The following is a 20,991-nucleotide window of genomic DNA, read 5'->3' on the forward strand; positions in this document are numbered from 1 at the left end:
GGCCCCAGATTAGTGCCTGGGGAAGGGGGCTGTGATGGTCATCCCCACCCTGCCCTGCGCCGGGTGGAGACCCCAGCCTCTGACCGGGCGCTGTCCCGTGTCGCTTTCGGTTTCCAGCTGATGGAGAACGCGGTGTTCACCTTCCAGCAGCTGCTTTCCCCGCACCTCCAGGGAGAGGCCGCCAAAACTGCTGCCGCCATCGAGAAGGTTAAGCTCCGAGTCTTAAAGGTAAAACCGGTGTCTCATTTGTGGGAAGCGTAAAACAAGTGGGACCCCCTGCTTCTTTTGTTAAGTGGAAGATGCCGAATTCTGGCTTCCACTCTCCCTGATTGTAATCCTGCCCCCTTTCCCCGCGGAGGCAGCCATGGCTACCGCCCCGCGGGGCCCCCAGCAGGACTTTCGTGCCTGCTCTGCCATCTAGTGGCAGCTGTAGGGACCACAGGTCCTCGGGATTCTTGTCCATCCCTCCAAGTGACCTGTTCTTGATAAGAATGATTGCACTTGATATTTATTGGCTGTTCACTCTAAGCAAAGCATTGTGATAGAGATTACAGAAAATGTAAAAATAGGCAAGGCACAGCTTCCTTCTTCAAAGAGTTTACAATATAGTAAAACCCATATAAATCAGCCAACATTTCTTAGGAAAAAAAAAAAGACAGAGACACCTGCCATATGAAATTTTTGTTTGTTTGTTTTTAAAGATTTTATTTATTTATTTGACTGAGACAATGAGAGAAGGAACACAAGCAGGGGGAGCGGGAGAGGAAGAAGCAGGCTTCCCGCTGAGCAGGGAGACCAGTGCGGGGCTTGATTCCAGGACCCTGAGACCATGACCCGAGGTGAAGGCAGATGCCCAAATGACTGAGCTACCGAGGCGTCCCTGAAATTGTTTTTGACGTGCTTACTGATTAAGTATATATATCAAAATGGTTTTAATAATAATAGGTTGCACATATATGATCTATTTTTAAAGCTTTTTTGTTTTTAACCTATCCTGTTTTGTTTGATCCTCACAAGGACTTGTGAGATGATCAGAATATGTCTCCATTAAAAGGTGAGGAAACTGACTCACTAAGAACTAGTGTGATTTACTTAAGCTCAACAGGCTAGTCAGTGGTGAGCCTAGAGCTAAAGCGATTCTTAAATTCAGTCCACTAATTTCTTAACTACCTATCCCCCTAAACAGTGTCTTGGAGAAGAAGATCAAAATCCCACAGAGCCTAGGAGGTGGCCCCTAAATTTTAGACCCAATCCTAATACCTCATAGGTAGTAGGAAACAATGGCAACAAAATCATTGAAATTAAAAGCAATATTTATGGGATGCCTGGGTGTCTCAATTGGTTAAGCCTTTGCCTTTGGCTCAGGTCATGATCCCAGGGTCCTGGATTCGAATCTCACATCAGGTCCCTTGCTCACAGGTAGCCTGCTTCTTCCTCTGCCTGCTGCTCCCCCTGCTTGTGCTCTCTCTGGCTCTCTTTCTCTGACAAATTAATAAATAAAATCTTTTTTAAAATTAAGAAAAGCAATATTTATTATGGGAACACAAGTAATAATGAACTTGTAACTGGAAAGATAGTATCAATGTCAATTTCACTTCCAGTGTCAGGACCCTTTATACCTCCCTGGACAGTCCATTTCTTCTCTGGACACTTGGAACTGCAAGAATGTGCTTCCTAGTGTGAACCCAAAGCTGTCACCACTGGTGATTCTAGTTCTGTTCTCTCCGTTCATGTCCCTCTCCCACATAGTGCCTTTGGTTGTTTGAATAGAGCTATAATTTTTGTCCAAAGTTATCAACTCCAGTATAAATGCCTTTGTCTCATTAACTATTCTTTATTCGGCCTGACCATTCTGCTCACATGCCTGTGACTGTGTTCCATTGTATCTGTGACCCTTTTAAAGTGTCATCTAAAACCAAACTCTGGTTTCTAGGTTTGACTGTTTCATGCTAAACTTCTTCGGTTAACATGCCACAATGTTAAAGTAGCTAAGAGCCAGGCCCTCCCTCTCTTTGTGGAAATCATTACAACCCACCCATCCTGCTTTTCGGATGTAAAGTGAAAGAAGTAGATGATCTTGGCTCCTACGGGCCCACCCAGGACAGGGGTGATGACATACAAACTCACCCGCCATTTCTGTCCCCAACTTCTTTATAATGCAGAAGTTACTGTTGTGATCTTGCCTCAGTTTCCCTATCTATAAAAGGAAGGGTAAGATGGGTTTAATAGTCATACCCTCCACCCAAAGTAGGAGAGAATTGCATAGTAAGATCTTTGAGACCTTGGAAACACCATCAGGAGCCTCAGAAATAGGGGGGAAAGGGAAACCAGTGAGTGACTGAGTTCTTGTTTAAGCAAAAGTTAACAGATTGCAATGTTGCTATTCAGCATATGTTTCCATCTCTGTATTGACAGCAATATGATTATGACAGCAGCACCATCCGGAAGAGGATATTTCAAGAGGCACTGGTTCAAATCACACTTCCCACCGTGCAGAAGGCACTGGCATCCACGTGCAAACCAGTAAGAGGACGGGTTACTCCAAAGAGCCTGCTTTTACTGCTGTGAAGTCCGAGCAAGGTCTTTCGCTAGGATGTGCTTGCAGACAGTAGACTAGACCAGGGTGGTGTCGGCAAATGTTTTCTGCACATGGTCAGATAGTAAAGATTTTAGACTTCGTGGGTCATACCGGTTTTGTTGCAACTACTCAGCTCTGCTAAGCGCAAGAGCAGACACAGGCAGGACGTTAACAATGGGTGCTTCAGTGTTCCAATAAAACTTTATTTATAAAAGCAAGCAGCTGCCGGATTTGCCAACCCCTGGACTAGACAGACTCTCAAAGGTAATGATCTGACTTTGAGCCAAACGAAGGGTTGTCATAGAGCCCCTGAGGACAAGAGGTGCTCCTCATCATAGTATGACTATTGGGTACCACGTGTCCTCTGAAACTCGACCACGACATCCAGGAAAAGACCTTAAGTAACACAATTATAGAAGGATATATGTTTTTTAATGTTTGTTTGGTGAAGCCAATGAAATGGAAACCATTTAAAGCTGCTACCAGTGACAGCCGTGATTATGAAAGTGTGACTTGGTCTGCAGAGCAGAACCATGGGTGAGCCACCTGTGGAGGCAGTTTCAAGACCTGAGTTCAAGTCCTGGCTCCTGCATGTATTGACTCTGGGACCTTGGACGAGTCACTTTTCCTCTTTCTTCACCTAGATTCCATCTTCTTGAAAAGGAAGATGATGTATTTCTCAGTACCTTTAAGATTGAGGAGAGTAAATTATTAATATTTGATGAGTGCTGACCATGTGTCAGGCACCATGTTAAACACTTTGTGTGGATTATCTCAATAATGTCATGACAACTCTACGAGGAAGTACTATTTATATCCTTATTGTACAAATGGGGAAACTTGAGGATTAAGTAATGGGCCCAAAGTCACGGAGCTGCTAACCACTAGAGTTGAAACTGAGCTCCCACTGCTGATAACACGGTGTGCACTCAGCAAATGGTATATGCTACTACTATTACTATTTCTATATTTCAGAAATGATCTATGAGCTGGATATTTTGAATGCCTTCTCCCTCTTGGAGCAAATCATAAAGAGCTTATTAGAATTTAAAAAGGACTTTTGGGCAGTGTAGAGGGTCTCCAAGAATTGGAACATCAAAATCCTTTGCATAAGTTCTTTTACTGCAGAAATTTCTTTGGTTATTTTTATATTCTATAAATGCTTTTTTTCTTTAGAGTCTTGGCATATCTAGTACCTGACATTTATTTCTGGGAGTTTGATCAAACCACAGGAATAAAGAATCTGTCTCTACGATGGTCCTTTGGCCATGTGGGGAAGGAAAAGTTTAGCCACCCAAAGGATGACTTAGTCTGCTCTGGATGTGTCTGCTCATAGACATTCTCCTTAGGGTGTTTCTCAATCCCAAAGGCCATTTGGACAAGTGGGGCCCCCATTTGGGGGCCTCAGAGCCACCTTCTCCCAGGAGAGGGAAAAGGCAAAGAAAGTCCCCCTTTCTTGCCTGTTCCCCTTTTCCAAGCATCAACAAAGTTGTACCCAATCTGTAATGTGCTATTGTGATTTTTTAATCAAGAGAGATTGGTTTCCAAAGAAACTGAGACCCCAAGTTTTCAGTAATGAAGGATATGATTTCAGTGCCAAGAGATTTCTTAAGATCTGGATTTACAGAATGGGTAACTAGGGGACTATCTGCTCCACTGAAGGATTCTTTATTTTACTAACATATGTTTTCCTTGGTTCTTTAAATCACAGTTTCCTAGATCTGTGGTACTCAGTCCAGTGTGTATGTTGAAATTGCCTGGGGAGCTGTAAAAAAAAAAAAGAAAAAGAAAAAGAAAAAATAATTCAGATTCCCCAAGACCCGCCGTTAGGGATTCCAATTAAATTGCTCCAAGGAATTAAACATCTGTCACGGTTCAATCAGTCGGTATAGAGGACCTATGTTATAAAGCTGGACATGTCACAACAGTATAAACATCCCTAGAAAATTGTTCCTTTCCACACACTTACTTAGCTGTTGGAAATTTTTTTAAAAGATTTATTTATTTATTTGAGAGAGAGAGAGTTGTAAGCAGAGGGGAGAGGCAGAGAGAGAGAGAGAGAGAGAGAGAATCAAGTGGACTCTGAGCTGAGTGGGAGCCCAACTGGGGACTCAGGCTCACGACCCTGAGATCAGGACCTGAGCTGAAACCAAGAGTTGGAAGCTTAACCGACTGCGTCACCCAGGCGCCCCTAACTGTTTGAAATTTTAAAGGTCTTCTGTTTACTTGGCAAACATGTATTGACTATGTATCAGATAAAATCCAGGCCAGCGTCCCTGCCTGCCGGGGAGTTCGTAGCCTACAGCAGCGAGCAGGCAGGGATGAGCAGAGCTGTAGCCCATGGGAAGCTCACGTCTTTTCGATCCTTTGGCTTTGCTCTAGAATAGATCTAAAGGGACCCCATTATGGCCTGTTGCGATCTGGGCCGGGGCCCCCAAGACCTAGCACGGAGTTGTCTACATTTGGTGACTCCTGATCTCCTGCTGAAAATCCTGTCCCTTCAGGCAAAAGGCCTCAAAGCCCTCTGCTAAGGCCCTGGCCGCTGGGGCCCTTTGAGCACCATTAGCTATAAGGATTTTTGAGTTAATCACTGGCATGTGATTTGGTACATCTTGATCCCTTCTCTGTCCTCATACCCGTAACTGGAATGTGATTTGGTACTGTCTGATCCCTCCCTCAACCCCAGGCCATCTGGAAACCCTTGGAGAGCAGGAGGGGTTAAAGGATGACGCATGTCTGGGTTGCCTTAGAGGGAATAAGTGACTGTCAGGGGCAGCTGGCAGGAAAGAGGAGAATGTTCCTGAAGAGTTCTTGATGGGGGCCTCCGTACCCGGAGAGGGTCCCCTTCTAACACAGTTACACAGACATCTAGCCCAGGACCAGCAATTTCACTTCTAGGTATACAACAAAGATTAAAAAAAAAAAAAAAAAGTCCTTAAATCCAAAAAAATCATGCACAGGAATGTTTAAAGCAATTATATTCATAACATCTCAAAAATGAGCAAACGTGCATACCCTCAATAGGAGGATAGCCGAACAATTGTAGTTTATCCATATAATGAATGCCTTCTATCAACAGAAGGGAACGAGTTACTGATACACGTGGCAACACGGATGAATCTCAAAACCAAACACACAAGAATATGTGATTCAATTTACATAAACTTCAAAAATTAGAAAAACGAGGGACACCAGGGTGGCTCAGTCAGTTAACCGTCTGCCTTTGGCTCCGGTCGTGATCCCAGGGTCCGGAGATGGAGCCCTGTGTCCGGCTCCGTGCTGGGCATGAAGCCTGCTTCAGATCCTCTCCCTCCCCCTCCACTCCTCCCCCCCAACACGTGTTCTTTCTCAATCTCAAAAAAAAAAAAAAAAATTAGAAAAACAAATCTGTTGTGGCAGATATCAGAGTGGTACTTATCTCTTGTTGGGGGTGTAGACTGGAAAAGGGCACAGGGTGCTGGAAATAATCTCTGTCTAGATCTGGGTTGTCGTTCCAGGGGTATAGTTATACACCTAAAACCACTGAGATGTACTTGTAAAATGTGTACATTTTACCGTGTGTAATTATACCTTGGTAGAGTACTATTGGAGTTTAAAGGGGGGATAAAAGGAAGAAGGAAACATTTGGGTTGTGATGGAAAAAAAGGAGGCCTTGAGACCCACGGACTTGGAGACAGGGCCTTGAGATGATTAAAATCTGTATCGTCTACACCCCTGGAGTACACAGAGCGTGTGCGCAGTACGGGACATCGTGCCTCGGTGGTTGGGGGAAAGGAAAGGGGATGACCAGTGACTGAGTGCCCCACACTCCAAGGAAGGGATCTTGAGGGTGACTCATGCTCCCTGTAAGTTCCCCACACTCCAAGGAAGGGATCTTGAGGGTGACTCATGCTCCCTGTACCTCCTCTACAAACTGGCGTCACATGCCTTGTCCTCTGTCTTCCCCTCTCTCGCCCTCCAGGAGCTCCAGAAATACGAGCAGTTCATTTTTGCAGATCACACCAACATGATTCATGTGGAAAATGTCTATGAGGAGATTTTACATCAGAGCCTCCTTGATGAAACTCTGAAAGGTGAGGAAGACTTCCTGGGTCCTGGAGGGAACAGCAGACACAGGGGAGGACCCCTTCAAGGGGACCCAGGGAGGACCCAGGGAGAAGCACCTGTTTCTCAACAGGTGTGAAAGGGGAATAGGAAATCGCTACTGGTTTCTTGGGAAGACAGAGAAGAAAGGAGAGGAAAAAGAGGGGGACACCAGCCTTGACTGAGAGTCATGATCTGACACACGCTATGTTGGCTCATTCAGTATTATTCCTTTGAATTACAAATAAGAACTCTGGGAGACAGAAATTTTAAGCTTCATTTTTCACAGAGAACTGAGGTTTGGGGAGATTAAGGCTGGACTGTCTCATGAGCAGCTGTCTTCCTCCAGCTGCTCCAGACAGAACAAAGGAAAACAGGTGCTTGTAGCCATAGACTCCCAACCCCTCCCTGGGGCAGGAGGAGGTGACCCCAGGAGCACGGGTTGCCAGCTGCCTCCTCAGCACATTCCTCACGTCCTGTCAGCTGGACAGAAGCAGACACGGGGCGCCGACACAGTTCTCTGTGAACCTTGTTGGGACTCCAGCACCCACTGTCCTGTGGAGTCAGGCCTTGCTTGTGATAGGACCGTGGACAGGACAACTTTAGTAGAAATATGCTGGACAGGGCTGTTCCCCAAAACCATAGGCCTGAAACGTGCCTGGTCTCCATGGCGAAGGTGTGAGGATCACCAAAAACCCTCCACAAAGAAAACAGGCAAAGCACGACCCCAGTAGCTAATCCAATGAGATGAGAAATGTAGAGACGTCAGCACGGCGTCTGACAGGAAGGGCTCCCTCAAGCCCACTGCCATTCCATCATGGAACCTTTCCGCCAGTTAGGCAAAGGCTCCCTTTCTGCAGACACCTGACTGTCGTCCGTCCAAAAAAATTGCTGTGATATACCGATTTTATCGGAGTAGGATGCTCTACTGCTTATTCCCGGAAATTTCTGCCGAATACACAAATCTATGCTCTCTCTGACGCGAGGGGCGCCCCCTTGGAAGTGATAACATTGGGCACCACACAGCCTGCACAGCTATCGTGGAGGCCTGTGGTCAAAACTGTTGGCTGCTATCGTTGTCATTGTTGTCTTGAGTCCTCTCAAGTTCTCTGGGACTGAGCTAGAAGCACATAGGTCTTCATTCTAGACACTACAGGTCAACAAGGCTCTCTCTGCATGCTTGGTACTGAGTACCCAGCGCACATTCAAGACTGGACTACGAGAAGCAGCAGAGAGATGTAGGCCTGCCCCTGCAGCGGGGTCTCTGTGGCTGATACAGACAATACTATTCTAGGTTGCGAGCTCCTTGAAAGCAAAAGCCCTATTTTATTCATCTTTGGGTTCTCAGAGCCTGTCCCATAACGGTTGCCCAATGTGCATCCATGAATGAGTGGAGGAGTGAATGAATGAACATGGCAGAGGTCCAGAGTAGAAAACGAGTTTGTGGGCTTTGGTCATGAAGGAAGGAGACCGGAAGGGGGGGGGCGGTATCAGCTGGAATTTGACATTGAGAAATGTGGGTAGTCAGAAAAGCTGGGAAGGGAGTTTGACTTCTGGATAACATCGGAAAATGCAGGGTGGCCGGGGCAGAGGGTCAATGTCATGTTCTGTTTTCTGGTCTCTCCCAGTGATAAAGGAAGCTGCTCTCCTGAAGAAACACAACTTATTTGAAGACAACATGGCCTTGCCCAGTGAAAGTGTGTCCAGCTTAACGGATCTAAAAACCCCCTCAGGGTCAAACCAGGCCAGCCCTGCCAGGAGAGCCTCGGCCATTCTGCCAGGAGTTTCACAGAGCGAGACACCGAGTAACGAAGTGTTCCAAGAGTCAGGGGAGAAGCAGCAGCCTGGGGTCCCTAGTGCATTGGCCAAAGAAGAAAGCCTGTCTTTCCCTGTCCCCACCCCTCCCCCAGATGGCACCAGACAGGGGACTCCTTCAGGCGTGGATGGCCCTGCTGTGGCTCTTGTGACTACAGAGGACGTGGCAGGAGCCCTGGGCACACCTTCGTCAGAGCTGGAGTTTGGAGGGGCTCCTGAGGACGGAGAACCCACCCACGAAAAGCCAGAAGCCAGCTCTGTCTCGGGCTCCTTAAAGGAGCTCAGAAATTTGTTGACGGTGACCATTGAAGTGCCAGTGGACTTGGCCACCCTCGAGATTGAGAACGCTTCCCATGAAGAGACCCGTGCTCCCCCAGAAATTGCAAAATTAGAGGAAACAACCCAGATCGACACAGAGGCCGATCAAGCAGTTGCCTCCAGTCAAGACAGCTGTGAAGGGAGTGAAATCAGTGGGAGGGAGGCCCATTATTCCCCTCCGGGGGTGGAGGCAGAGGCTGGCAGGGTGGAGCTGGGGGGATTGCTGGGGGCTCAGCTGGCCTGTGAAGGGCTCACCGACGATACCAGCAGCACAGGCCCCCCAGAGCAGCAAGCAGAGGCCGGGGAGCCCACTGAGAGGGAGCTCACAGGTGGGGCTTCCGGACCGGATGCCCAGGAAGGAGAAGGGGTCGAGGCCATGGTGGAGGGTGAGGCCAGGCCACAAGAAGGTTGCATTTCCAGTGCTCACCACACCTGCCTCAATGAGAGTCAGGGTTCAGCGGAAGAAGCCCTGGGAGGGACCAGCAGCCCGGCCCATACTACCGCTGCCGGTGTGGATACGGAGAAGGTTAAGCCTGCTGGTGTTCATGAGTGCCAGTGGGTAGTGGAGAACGCTCCAAACTTCGATCTGCTCGGTTCACAAGAGGCGGGGGAGAGTACCCTAGGGCAGCCCTCCGAAGAGTGAAAGGGACAATTTGGCATAAGGATTTCTTTGCACAAACTCAGCCAAAGGTTAATAGGTATGGGTATGCTTAGGGGTTGCACACAGATTGTTACCAAAAAAAAAAAAAATTTTTTTTAAGTACTTCCTTAATGTGTGTAATGAAAGCAGAGGAAGTGCACACAGGCCATGCACACTGAGGCAGACCTTTGTGAACTGAACTGCTCTACCGTGATTTACAGCTTTAGCATTTTAGTGGGACGTGTTCGGGGTTCAGGCAGCTGAGGATGTCGGACGGAGTCAGTGGCGTTCCAGTAAAGACAAGAAAACAGTAGGCGCACAGTTCCCAATACACTGCACGTTTTCCTCTAATGTACTTCGAGGCTTTTTAAATTTTGGGTAAGAATGCAAATGTATATTGGAAATCCGGCTTCACCAACCACTAGCAACCTCGCTGTCTCTGAAGGGCTCAGGATCCATCCACAGTCAAAACTGCGGGCAGGGGTCGCTGGAAAAGAAGGGCGGCGCCTGAGAGATTAGGCCCCAGAGAGCCCTGGGGAAGCTGAGCAACAATGGAGGAAGGTTGTGGTCTATGGGGCTGTCTGAGCCTGTTACTAATTCTGCTATCAATTTCTAGTTAATTAATCACATTGATTCTTATTAATTAATCACCTTTGGGGGAAATTCAGATGAGGCAAGGAAATTTCCTTGGTGTGTTTAAGCCTGAAAGCATTCCAGACTAGCCTTCGACTGGGCGGACGGGCCTTAGCTAATGGTTGAGTGTAAAAGACTACAGGTTAAATAAGCATTACTCGAGTACCTGCTGTATGCCATGGGCTGTGCTGGGCATAGTGACAATAGCAACAACAACAATGAAAAAGAAGAAGGAGGAAGAGGAAGAGGAAGAGAAGGAGGAGGAGGAGGAGAAGAAAAGATAAGGTGCTTTGTCTGGCCTAAATTTAAAGACTTACAGGAATTTAAAGGAAAAAAATATGCCAAGTTTCAAACCAGGACAAGCTTGTCTATCCATTGAAATGGTCCTGATTTATTCCCAGAAGGGGAATAAAGTGAATAAATGGGAAAGAAAAAAAGAAGGAAAAAAAGAGGAAGGAAGGGAGAAAGAAGAAAATGAAAAGCCCAGATGTACATCGTCAAGTTCCAATCAAGTTTCAAAGATGTCGCCAAAAGCGGAAATCATTTGTTTGGTCATTCAGTAAGTTAACTGAGCCCCTGTGATGTCCCAGGTGCTAGAGATACTATAGTGAAAAAGACTCTGTTCCTCTTTCCTGGAATTTACACTTCCATGGAAATAGACACAAATACATCTCCTCAATGGATTGTGACCTAGAAATGTTAATGTTAGAGAACTTACTTGCAGAAGATTAAAAAGCTGTGTTCTATTATCCTTCCAAAAAATACCATATCATTTCCTAGAAGTTTAGTCCCAGGTGGTACCTCTTGACATTTCCTTCCACAAATTTTAATATCAGATCCCAACATACTGTCCTAAAAGCTTGTTTTGATCATCCTCAGCAAGTTTATATCAGCTGTTTAGAGAATTTGTCCCACAATTTAACTCTTCCAGCAGGAACTAAAATCTTCCTCTCTCCAACTCCCCATGAAGAATTTCTAGGTGATAGGGGCACCTGGGTGGCTCAGTGGGTTAAGCCTCTGGCTTTGGCTCAGGTCACGATCTCAGGGTCCTGGGATCGAGCCCTGAATCGGGATCTCTGCTTGGTGGGGACCCTGCTTCCCCCTCTCTCTGTCTACTGCTCTGCCTGCTTGTGATCTCTCTCTCTGTGTCAAGTAAATAAACAAATAAATCTTTAAAAAGAAAAGAATTTCTAGGTGATAAAGAATGAATAATAATCAGTGTCATTATAGTCTCATATTGAATCACATCTATGAAGGGTCTCCTTAGAGAGAAAGAAGGTAGAGTAGAGACCCCCCTCCCTGTCCTTGCAGTACCCAGTGCTCACTCTTATCCTTGCACTGAGCTCAAAGTACTGAAATTGTGTCAACTTCCCATCTCTTCTGGGGCTTCTCTCTTCAAGGACAGAAACTGGGGTTTATTAATCATGTGTGCTTCCTGCTAGAGATACACAGCCTTGAGTAATGGCTCCCTGCCTTCTCAAGTCATTTTCATGTCCCTAGTGCCTTGCACAAGAACCAGCTGGTGTCGAGCTGCCCAAGACACGTGAGACCTGCATACCCCCTACGCTACTGTGCTGGGGCTATCTGGGGCTTGCTGTCAGGCAGGGAGACATTTTTAATTGGGCTTTCTACCCTTGGGGAGCCTTCCCTTAGGTCAAGTCCAAAGTCCAAGAGGCAGACAGCCAGATGGTCAGATGCACTGCCCAGTAAGTCTGGGAGCCAAAGGAGGAGTGCGCAGCCCCACCAAGGACCGCCCTTCTCTTCAGGAGAACGTCAGCGAGCAAGGAGGTCCCAGCCTTGCTCCAACCCATGCTGGAGCTTCCCAGGATCCTTCCTTTGCTCACCTCAGGGCTTCTCAGACCCCTTGGAAAATTAAGAAATTTTTCCAACCCTGAAAGAAAGTAGATCTACATTGGATGGATGACTGTCAGTGCCCTCCCTTTACCCATCTCGTGGGCCAGAGGGCACTGGGCACTACATGGTAGGACATACTTGAGAACACAAAGAATTTTTCTGTACATATTTCACAAGAGACAAGTTCACTAGACTGAGTGGGATGATTGTGCCATCTGAAGATGGAACAGGAAAATAAAGTTCATTAAAAATACTTCTTATTCATTTTAACACGTTGAATGGAGTAACTTCATAATACTATGAGTTTGTCTCATTTTTAATAGACTTGTATATGTTGCTTCAGAGGCTTCCAGGTTAGAGCAAGGTTATTATAATTTAACTGAGCAGCATGCAGATCTCCTGCGGCTGCTCTGGGGAATCTCTCCTCTAGGCAAATCCATTAGAAATGCATAAAGCCTCAGGACATGGTTTTTGGGAAAAATTCCATGACTTTAAATGAGTCATGTAACTATTGACCTTTAACAAAGAGAATATTTGCCTTGAAAAAAATTATCTTGTCATTTTTTTTTCCTTTGCAGCTTAGAGTGGAGATAGTGGTGCCTTGAATCATGCAGAGAAAACTCTTAAAAAAAAAAAAAAAGTATTTTGGACACCACAAGGGTAAGATTCCAATCTGTCCAAAAGCTTTTATAAAGAGGCTGCCTGTGAAAAACTGCAGGTCCCTGGGCCTGATCTTCTACATTTTATTGCAAAGATTCTCGAGTCTGGTTTTGTAACCCTCCAGACTGGAGTCTGTGATTTCCAAGGGTTTCACAGTTCTGCCAGATGAGTGAATTTCACTCTTTATCAAAAGTGCTAAGTGCTATATGCTCCATAGCAGTTTTAATCTGGGGAAGGGAAGGACATCACTGACTAAAACGATCAGGTTCACTAGGTAAAAAAGTTGGCTATATGGGTCTTCGTACTTTATTATAAGTAAGCGGGTTTGGGGACTTGCCTTCTGAAGTCTGAAACTTCAAGCAAAAAATCTACACTGTGGATGGGTTTTTCTGGTCACTATATAAAGCAAATAGACTTAAAGCACTTTGTAACCACATATTTACTCTGCCAAGTGCCTATATTCCAATAAAATGTTCATCCTTGAAGAGCTGTCCAAATGTCATATTTATTTAGAATGGGGGTGGTTTCATCTTTCAAGCCAATGTCATACTTGAGCTGGGAGGAACAGCGCTCAGATGGAAAGGTGAGTCACTGTTGTTGCACTATGGAACTTTTATTTTTTTATTTTATTTTTTTTAAATTTATTTGACAGAGAGGGATCACAAGTAGGCAGAGAGGCAGGCAGAGAGAGAGGGGGAAGCAGGCTCCCTGCTGAGCAGAGAGCCCGATGTGGGGATCGATCTCAGGACCCTGAGATCATGACCTGAGCTGAAGGCAGAGGCTTAACCCACTGAGCCACCCAGGTGCCCCGCACTATGGAACTTTTAATTTTCTGTTTTCAGAGGGAGTCCACAGAGAAGTCACTTAATGTCAGATGTGATTATGCTTTGAAAATTATGCTTATTTCTCTAAGAATTGGAATACATCTATAATAACGGGCAATTACTCTTGGCATAATTGAACTACTTTTTAAACAAGTTTATCTTCAATGGGTAACACTAAGCAAAACATTCCTTCTTTCTACAATCATAAATAAAACAATATTACTCACCAATATCCACAGTTGCTCATTCCTCTGTGAATTCATTCATCCAAAAAATAATGATTGCTTATCTATTATATGCAGGCACTCTAGTGGGTAGTGGAGAAGCAGAGGTGAATAAGGTGGATATGGTCCCTGACACCAGCAAACTCAAATTCTCATGGTAGACATGGCCAGGGAGAGCCTAGAATGGGTATTTGCTAACTTGTTTGGCATGCAACTTGTCTATAACAGTTTTAACTCTTCCTAAGCCAACAGCTCCAGCCAGGAAAGGAAGAAACGTTGGAGAAATCAAGCCTAGCAGGGATGGGGACACTGGGTGTGGCAAAGACTTTACCACTCCATCTCCTTCCATACCAAACTCCCAATATGCAAGAATCATTCCCAGAGTGGCTCCTCCAGAACTTCTATTTAGGGCCAAGGATCAGATTGGAATTGGGGGTACCAATTCCCATTGGAGAGCCCATTGATTTGAAATGACTTCTGCATAGTTTTTTCTTAGGTTATATGTTGATTTATGTGGTTTGGGTGGAACTCATGGACGCCTTGGGAGGAGTCAATTAAAGAAAGCTCTTCTGTCAGCCGGCTTGGAGCCACTCCTGCTTGAACACCTCTCAACCTTTGCCATAGTCTTCCCTTTTCCAAGAACTTCTGACCCTCCTTTCTCAATCTGGCCAATTCCCACTTTCCCTGTAAGAGTCAAGACAAGTCTGGACAAACCTGCCCTCCCCAATAACACTTTGCTGAGCTGTCACCCTCATTTACTTGCCCACTTCCGTTGTTCTCTCTCACTTTATTGCAGCCATCTACCATCTCTGTGCCACCTTGTCCTCAATCTTTGTGTCCCTAATAGAGTTTACATCCTTGTGCACAGAAAACACTCAATAAGTATTGAACAAATGAATATCTATCACCAATCCCAGAAGTAGGAGACAAGTGGCGAGGTAGCTCCCATGACTTCCTGACACAGCGGAAGGTCTGTGAAGCTGAAAACTACTCATCTTCAGCTTACTGAGAGAGTTCTGTCTTCGTGATGGAATTTCCTGGCATGTTTGTGCACACCTGTCTCTCTGGGAGAGAGTATCAGAGTCAGGTCACCCCCACATCAAGCTAGCTAGTAGGAACCACTCCTAGGTTTCAGAACAGGAATCTCCACTGGATTTTCCTGAGGTCCCTATGATGTCAACAAGGCAAAAAGTTAAGTTTACCCTTGAATTCCACCCAAATCTGTGAGACATGAGCAAATGCCCAAGAAATTCATGGACAGCATCTGCCTTCTGGCAATCCTTCCTCTTGAGACTGGGCAAGGAGCAGGAAAGAGGCTGTGGTCCCTGCTTTTAGGGAACATGGTCCAGTTGGGAAGACAGAGAAGCAAGTTGTGGTTCTGTAGGCAGAGGAGGAAGTGTTCTGGCAGCACAAAGGAAGGGCAAAAGACTCTACTCAAGAAATTTCCCATTTGGTTTTGAACCTATCGAGCCTGCCCTTTATGCCCTGCCTCTTTTACTTCTTCTCTGTCATGGACTAAAATCCAAACTCTAGCTGCCTACAGATACCCTGAAGCACATTTTTATAAGGACCTCTTTACACCCAGCCCTACACACTCTTCTCAGGAATCTTGTGGCCCCTCTGGATGCTGATCCAGACCTTCTGCAGACCCATTGTGGTTTCATTCATGGAAGCCAACTTCATGGGTTAATTTCCCCCCTCTGGTCTCCATACAAAAGGATACACAAGAGTAGTGGTGAGTGGTGAGGCCTCTCTTTCTATTAGCAATTCTAAGTGGAACTGTTGGCGTAGGAAAGTAGGTTTATGTATTGGGGAATTCCTCCAAGATACTGAAGTGATTTTGAAGCTAAGGGATGGCTTTTGGTGATAATACTTAACCCCTCCTTCCCTCCCTGCCTCCGCATTCTCTGCAGGTTCTTGAATCATGTGGGAGACTGTGTTTTGGAACATTGGTTTGAGGGAGATCATGTGGGGAAAAAGGAAGATATTTTCATTTCTCTGTCAGAGGCTTCAAGCTTTGAACCCTTAAATCGTTGATTCACGTCTTAGAATAAATGATGCTTTCCATGCACCATCAGGATTCATTCATGGGGTAATTTTTTCAGAAATATTTATGGTTATCTACTAATCTGCTGTAGACTCTGCCAGGCCCTGGGAACAGAGTGGCAGATCCCTACCCCAGTTGCATTCAGACTGTGGGTTATCTTTCCTGCACTGAAAATTTCTGTTACAGGACTGATAGGACAGTCATTAAAATTAGGTTTAGGACCAGATACTTACCAACACGGTCTAACACTCCTTCATGAATATGGTAGCTTAGACCATTTGGAAATGTGACTTGTGCCTGACGGTGACTTCATACCATGAGCACATGTAGAAGGTACAGCCTACGTTGCTCAGCTAATGAAGCAGATTTAGTTGCCATTTAAACTGCAGAAAGGAAGCTTCTCCTCCTTTCTCCTCTCAACTCAAGGAGGAGAGAACTATCCTCTCCGTCTGCAGGTCTCCAAGCTCATAACTGCACTGAACTTCAAAACACCAAGAAAAGCAATTTAAATCTTTCTGCCGAGCTATTTATTTCCAATACATATGGCTGTACCAACCTTGGAAAGAATCGTTTACAAATAGTTTGCATTAATGTGGAGAAGACTTAGCCATGGTTTTTAATTTTTAAAAAATCTCAAGAAGATTAAATATCTATGCATGGGGGGTTGGGTGCTGGGTGGCTCAGTGAGTTAAGCTTCTGCTTCCAGCGCAGGTCATGATCTCAGGGTCCTGGGATCGAGCCCCACATCGGGCTCTCTGCTCAGTGGGGAGCCTGCTTCCCCTTCTCTCTCTGCCTGCCTCTCTGGCTCCTTGTGTTCTCTCTCTGTGTGTCAAATAAATAAATAAAGTCTTAAAAAAAAAAATCTTTGCATAGGCAAAAAAGCCTGGAAGAAATTTTGCTGAAATAGAAACAATAGTGGTTTGGGCTAATGAGATTTTAAGTTTTTATTAACATCTTTTGTATCCTTCACCCTGCCCCCCAGGTACCACAACGATGTGTTACTATCAGAATCGGAAAAACATGAATGTTTAAAAATATTTTAAGTTTTAATTTAAATTGGGCAAAAGGATCCTCTGTTCCTCCAGAATCGCATAAATTAAGGAATACTTTGGGCACATTGACTTCTATCTGTAGGCCCATTAACAACAGTGTATAATTGGGAATGATATAAACACAAGGGAAAAAGTCTCTAGAAACCTTTGCCAAGTTAAAATTAGCCCCTAAAGTAAGCATCTGATGAGTACTGTTCTGAGGAGGTCTGCTGCTCCTTTGAAGTTCTGATCTCGACTCCAATCTTCTTCCCCATAATTCCTGCGTTGATACCCTGGCATTTGCCAGACCACCTTGCTGGCACTTTCTTCCCACCATAGAGGGCCAGACACCTGAGCGTGGCAGGATCTAATGGACTGCCTAGTGGGGAGTTAGGAACATCCAGGTTCTATTTTCAGACATGCAGTACGGAGGAATCCCCCCAAGAGGTCTAACATGAAAGACAAATAAATTTATTTAAGCCCATTACTGCTTGCTTGATAGGCTTTAAGAAATTCCAAATACGAAAGAGATCGCACTCATTTAAGGCCAACATCATGCACTGTGAAAAACACAGCATACAGTTTTTATCTGAAGTCTGAAAAGCCAGAATATCCTTTGATGTGTAAACGTGTCTTTTTTGATTCTCTGAAAAATAGTGGTTTCTAGATGAAAACCACAGATGGAAACCCTCTCAGTGGGTAAAAAACTCCTGAAGGATAGAGTTGATACACTCCATTAAGGGGATGAGATTAAATACATGAACACAAAACATTTAAACATATCTACATGAACAAGACAGTCTCATAATTACTTTTTAAAGTGTAATAAGCCTGGGGCGCCTGGGTGGCTCAGTGAATTAAAGCCTCTGCCTTCTGCTCGGGTCATGGTCTCGGGGGTCCTTGGATGGAGCCCTGTATCAGGCTCTCTGCTCAGCAGGGAGCCTGCTTCCTCCTCTTTGTCTGCCTGCCTCTCTGCCTACTTGCGATCTCTCCGTCTGTCAAATAAATAAATAAAATCTTAAAAAAAAATAAAGTAAAATGTAGTAAGCCCATAAAAATGGCAAAGACACTCCATTAAATCTTTTCTCACGCCTAGTTATGTAATAGTTACCAGGGAAGTAGTAATTTTGTTCTACTTGTTTGAAACCAGTGACCCTTTATAAACTAAACACAGATGTCATCCAGAATCTATTTAGGGGGCATCCGGGTGGCTCAGTGGGTTAAGTGCCTGCCTTTGCCTCCGGTCATGATCTCAGGGTCATGGGATGAGCTGGGCTTTCTGCTCAGCAAGGAGCCTGCTTCTCCCTCTCCCTCTGCCTCTCCCCCAGCTTGTTCTCTCTCTCTCTCAAAAAAAAATCTTAAAAAAAAAAAAGAATCTATTTGGGAAAAATATTGGTTCCAGATTAGTACAGTAAAGTCCTTGAGAACAGGGATTATCCACTACATTTTATGCTTACTTCTTACTAACTAAACTACTGCTAAGATGCAAGTGATGAAGTTAATTGTGAAATTGTAAAATTCATTTTCTTCTCCTCTGTTATTTACCTGGACCTTTAACTCCCATCCTTAGGCCTTTAGCTTAGATTTATTTCACAGTACTTTTCTCTCTGTATTTCTATATATAGCTTAAGTTTATTTTTTTTTTTTGTAATCCCTACACCCACCATGGGGCTTGAACCCATGACCCAGAGATCAAGAGTCCCATGCTCTTCTGAATGAGCCAGGCAGGCGCCCCTCGTTCTGTATTTGACACGCGCCAGTATGTTAGACACCAAGTGCTAGTCTTCCTGTCTCAGTCAATGCTATTTGGAGGCCAGTAACAAAACCCTACTCAAACGACCTTAGGCAAAAAGAGGAGAGTTTACAAGTCAGACAGGTATCTCCTGGAAACCAAAGAACCCAAAATTCATCGGGAGATCATTGCTCCGTCTTCCTCCATGTCCCAGGCCACCTGGTCTCCCATTTTTGCTTCTCTCGGCACACCTGCTGCATTCTCATCGATTGGCAGCGTCGCCTTCTCTACGTTTCTGCACACAACGGGGACTGTTACTATCCCATTGCCCTGAGTTTACTTGTCCCCCGTTTCTAGGAACCAGCAAAGAGCCCCTGGTCCAAATCAGCATGACCAGGGGGTGAGGTCACGCAACACACATCCGGCCCAGTGCTCTCTCAATTTATTTGTACACAGAACACTATCCACCCACAGTTTCTGACTTTGGGGGAGGATACTGTGCGTTACATCTGTTCGCATCCTCCAGAATTCCTCAAGATGTGAGTCTGGGATGTTCTGACTGAATTTACAATTTTTATGTTAGGGGTGGGCAAACTTAGACCCGAGCGGACAAAATAACTTGCTTAAATTACCAAAATATGATTGAGGACTGACACGTTTCTCATCCCTTCAGTCCAACCTGGTTACCAAGGAAATGTACAATGGTTACCTGGGCCAAAAGTAAAGAATGAAAGTTGGCTAGTTCCTTCCCCTTCCCTCAGCTAGTTTTATAAATTAAGGCTTTTTGTCACAAGCAAGGCTATATTGGTTTCCCAAGGCTGCCATGACAAGTTGATAACACAGCTGGAGGCGTAAAGCAACAGAAATTTATTTGCTCACATTTCTGGAAGGCAGAAGTTCAAAATCAAGGTGTCCACAAGGCCACGCTCCCTCTGAAAGCTCTGGGGAGCAACTCCTTCCTTGTCTCTTCCAGCTTCTAGTGGCTGCAGGTGCTTTGGGGGATTGTGCCTGCCTAATTCCTGTCTCTCCTTCCGTCTTCCCATGGCCTTTTCCTCTCTGTCTTCACCTCTGTTTCTTATAAGGACACTTGTCATTGGCTTTAGGGCCACCCAGATAATTTCACCTTGAGGCCCATAACTACATCTGGAAAGGCCCTTTATCCAAATAAGATCATACTCCAAGGTTATAGGGATGAAAACATGGACATACCCTTTGGGGCCACCATCCAGATCACAAAAAGCCCTTAGGAGGTATCATAAGGTACTGAAAAACATCAAGAGGATACAGAGGAAGGAAAGGGTAATGACTTGAGATTTTTCTTTCAATATTATAGGATGCAGAATTGAGAAAGAAAATGTAACAGAATTTCGAAAGTATGCAGTATCTTACTTTCTGGGTTATAAAATTTACATTCCTACATATTCCCTGATACATTCATTCATTTAACCTTTGGGCCACATGATAGGCCACACCTATCCTAGGAGTGTGGCAGTATTTTTGGTTTGTAAAAAAAACCTTTCCTGACAAAAAATTGTTTGATAGCATGAGACAATTCACATCATGTGAATTTTGCTCCATTACTACAAAAATCATCCTTTGAAAGGCTTCATCAAATTTCCCCTGGTGCTTCTCAGTCCTTTGGTATTTAAATCTTGCAAGGACCGATTGTGTTCTAGAGACACGGGTATTAAACTAAAATGGATGGTTGAGTGCAGACCAACGTTTTCAGAGTTCGGTTCACTAGTGAATAATGTCATCTTATAAAAACTCTTGCTTTTATCCACACACTTGTGTTTGCCGACTTTTGGAGAATGCATATTCTGACAAAAGGTCTTCTATTGACAAATGAGAAATGTGTCAAACAAGGAAGAGGAACAGGAATTGTTCTGTTTGCTCTGGGGAGGAACAGACTTGAGCTGGGATTAGATAAGAGCATGACAGCTGTACAGTTCCTTACACGGTACGTGGCAATTCTTAAGTTGAATTAAATGGTGAGACTCATATGGCAAGAAGCATTAGATCTATTTTAACGACACTAGAGGAAAACGTCTTAGAAAGAAGTTGAAAGTACAGAGAGTTTCTGATCATTAGACTTGTCCGTAAATGAAAAAGATCATTGTACAGAGTAGGTAGGCATCCATCGTTGGAAATTTTTCAACCCAAGATCCGTGACTCTGGGTACACCATCAGTGTCCTTGCATTGATTTGGGGTATGAGAGCGTATAGGGTGGAGAGGCTATTGGTTTAAAACTCTGTAAACTTTAGATTAGGACAATGTGCCGTAAAGTAGGTCAACTCAAGGCTGGAAAAAGAGATCCTTCCTCTTATGCAGCTTCTGAAGCAGCACGTCCAACACAAGAATAGTATGAGTCAGAACGTGGTTAAAAACTTTCCAGTAGTCACATTAAAAAAGTGAAAACAGGTGAAATTAGTGTTCATAATATATTTTAACATAATGTATCTAAAATATTATTACTTTGGGGCACCTGGGTGGCTCAGTCGTTAAGTGTCTGCCTTCGGCTCAGGTCATGATCCCAGGGTCCTGGTATCCA

At 44.8% G+C, this 20,991-nt stretch overlaps 1 protein-coding gene across 1 annotated transcript in view; it reads left to right on the top strand.

Moving 5' to 3' along the window:
• Window positions 1-11,234, top strand: part of NIBAN1 (niban apoptosis regulator 1) — a 156,551-nt gene extending 145,317 nt beyond the window's left edge. The window contains exons 11-14 of the mRNA XM_080824199.1: window positions 118-228; window positions 2,416-2,523; window positions 6,540-6,651; window positions 8,290-11,234. Of these exons, the coding sequence (XP_080680325.1) occupies window positions 118-228; window positions 2,416-2,523; window positions 6,540-6,651; window positions 8,290-9,437 (1,479 nt within the window). The 3' untranslated portion in view covers window positions 9,438-11,234. The remainder of the gene's footprint in view (window positions 1-117; window positions 229-2,415; window positions 2,524-6,539; window positions 6,652-8,289) is intronic.
• Window positions 11,235-20,991: the final 9,757 nt, after the last annotated feature.

The sequence above is a fragment of the Martes martes genome (genome assembly GCF_963455335.1).
Source record: "Martes martes genome assembly, chromosome: 15".
Taxonomy (NCBI): Eukaryota; Metazoa; Chordata; class Mammalia; order Carnivora; family Mustelidae; genus Martes; species Martes martes.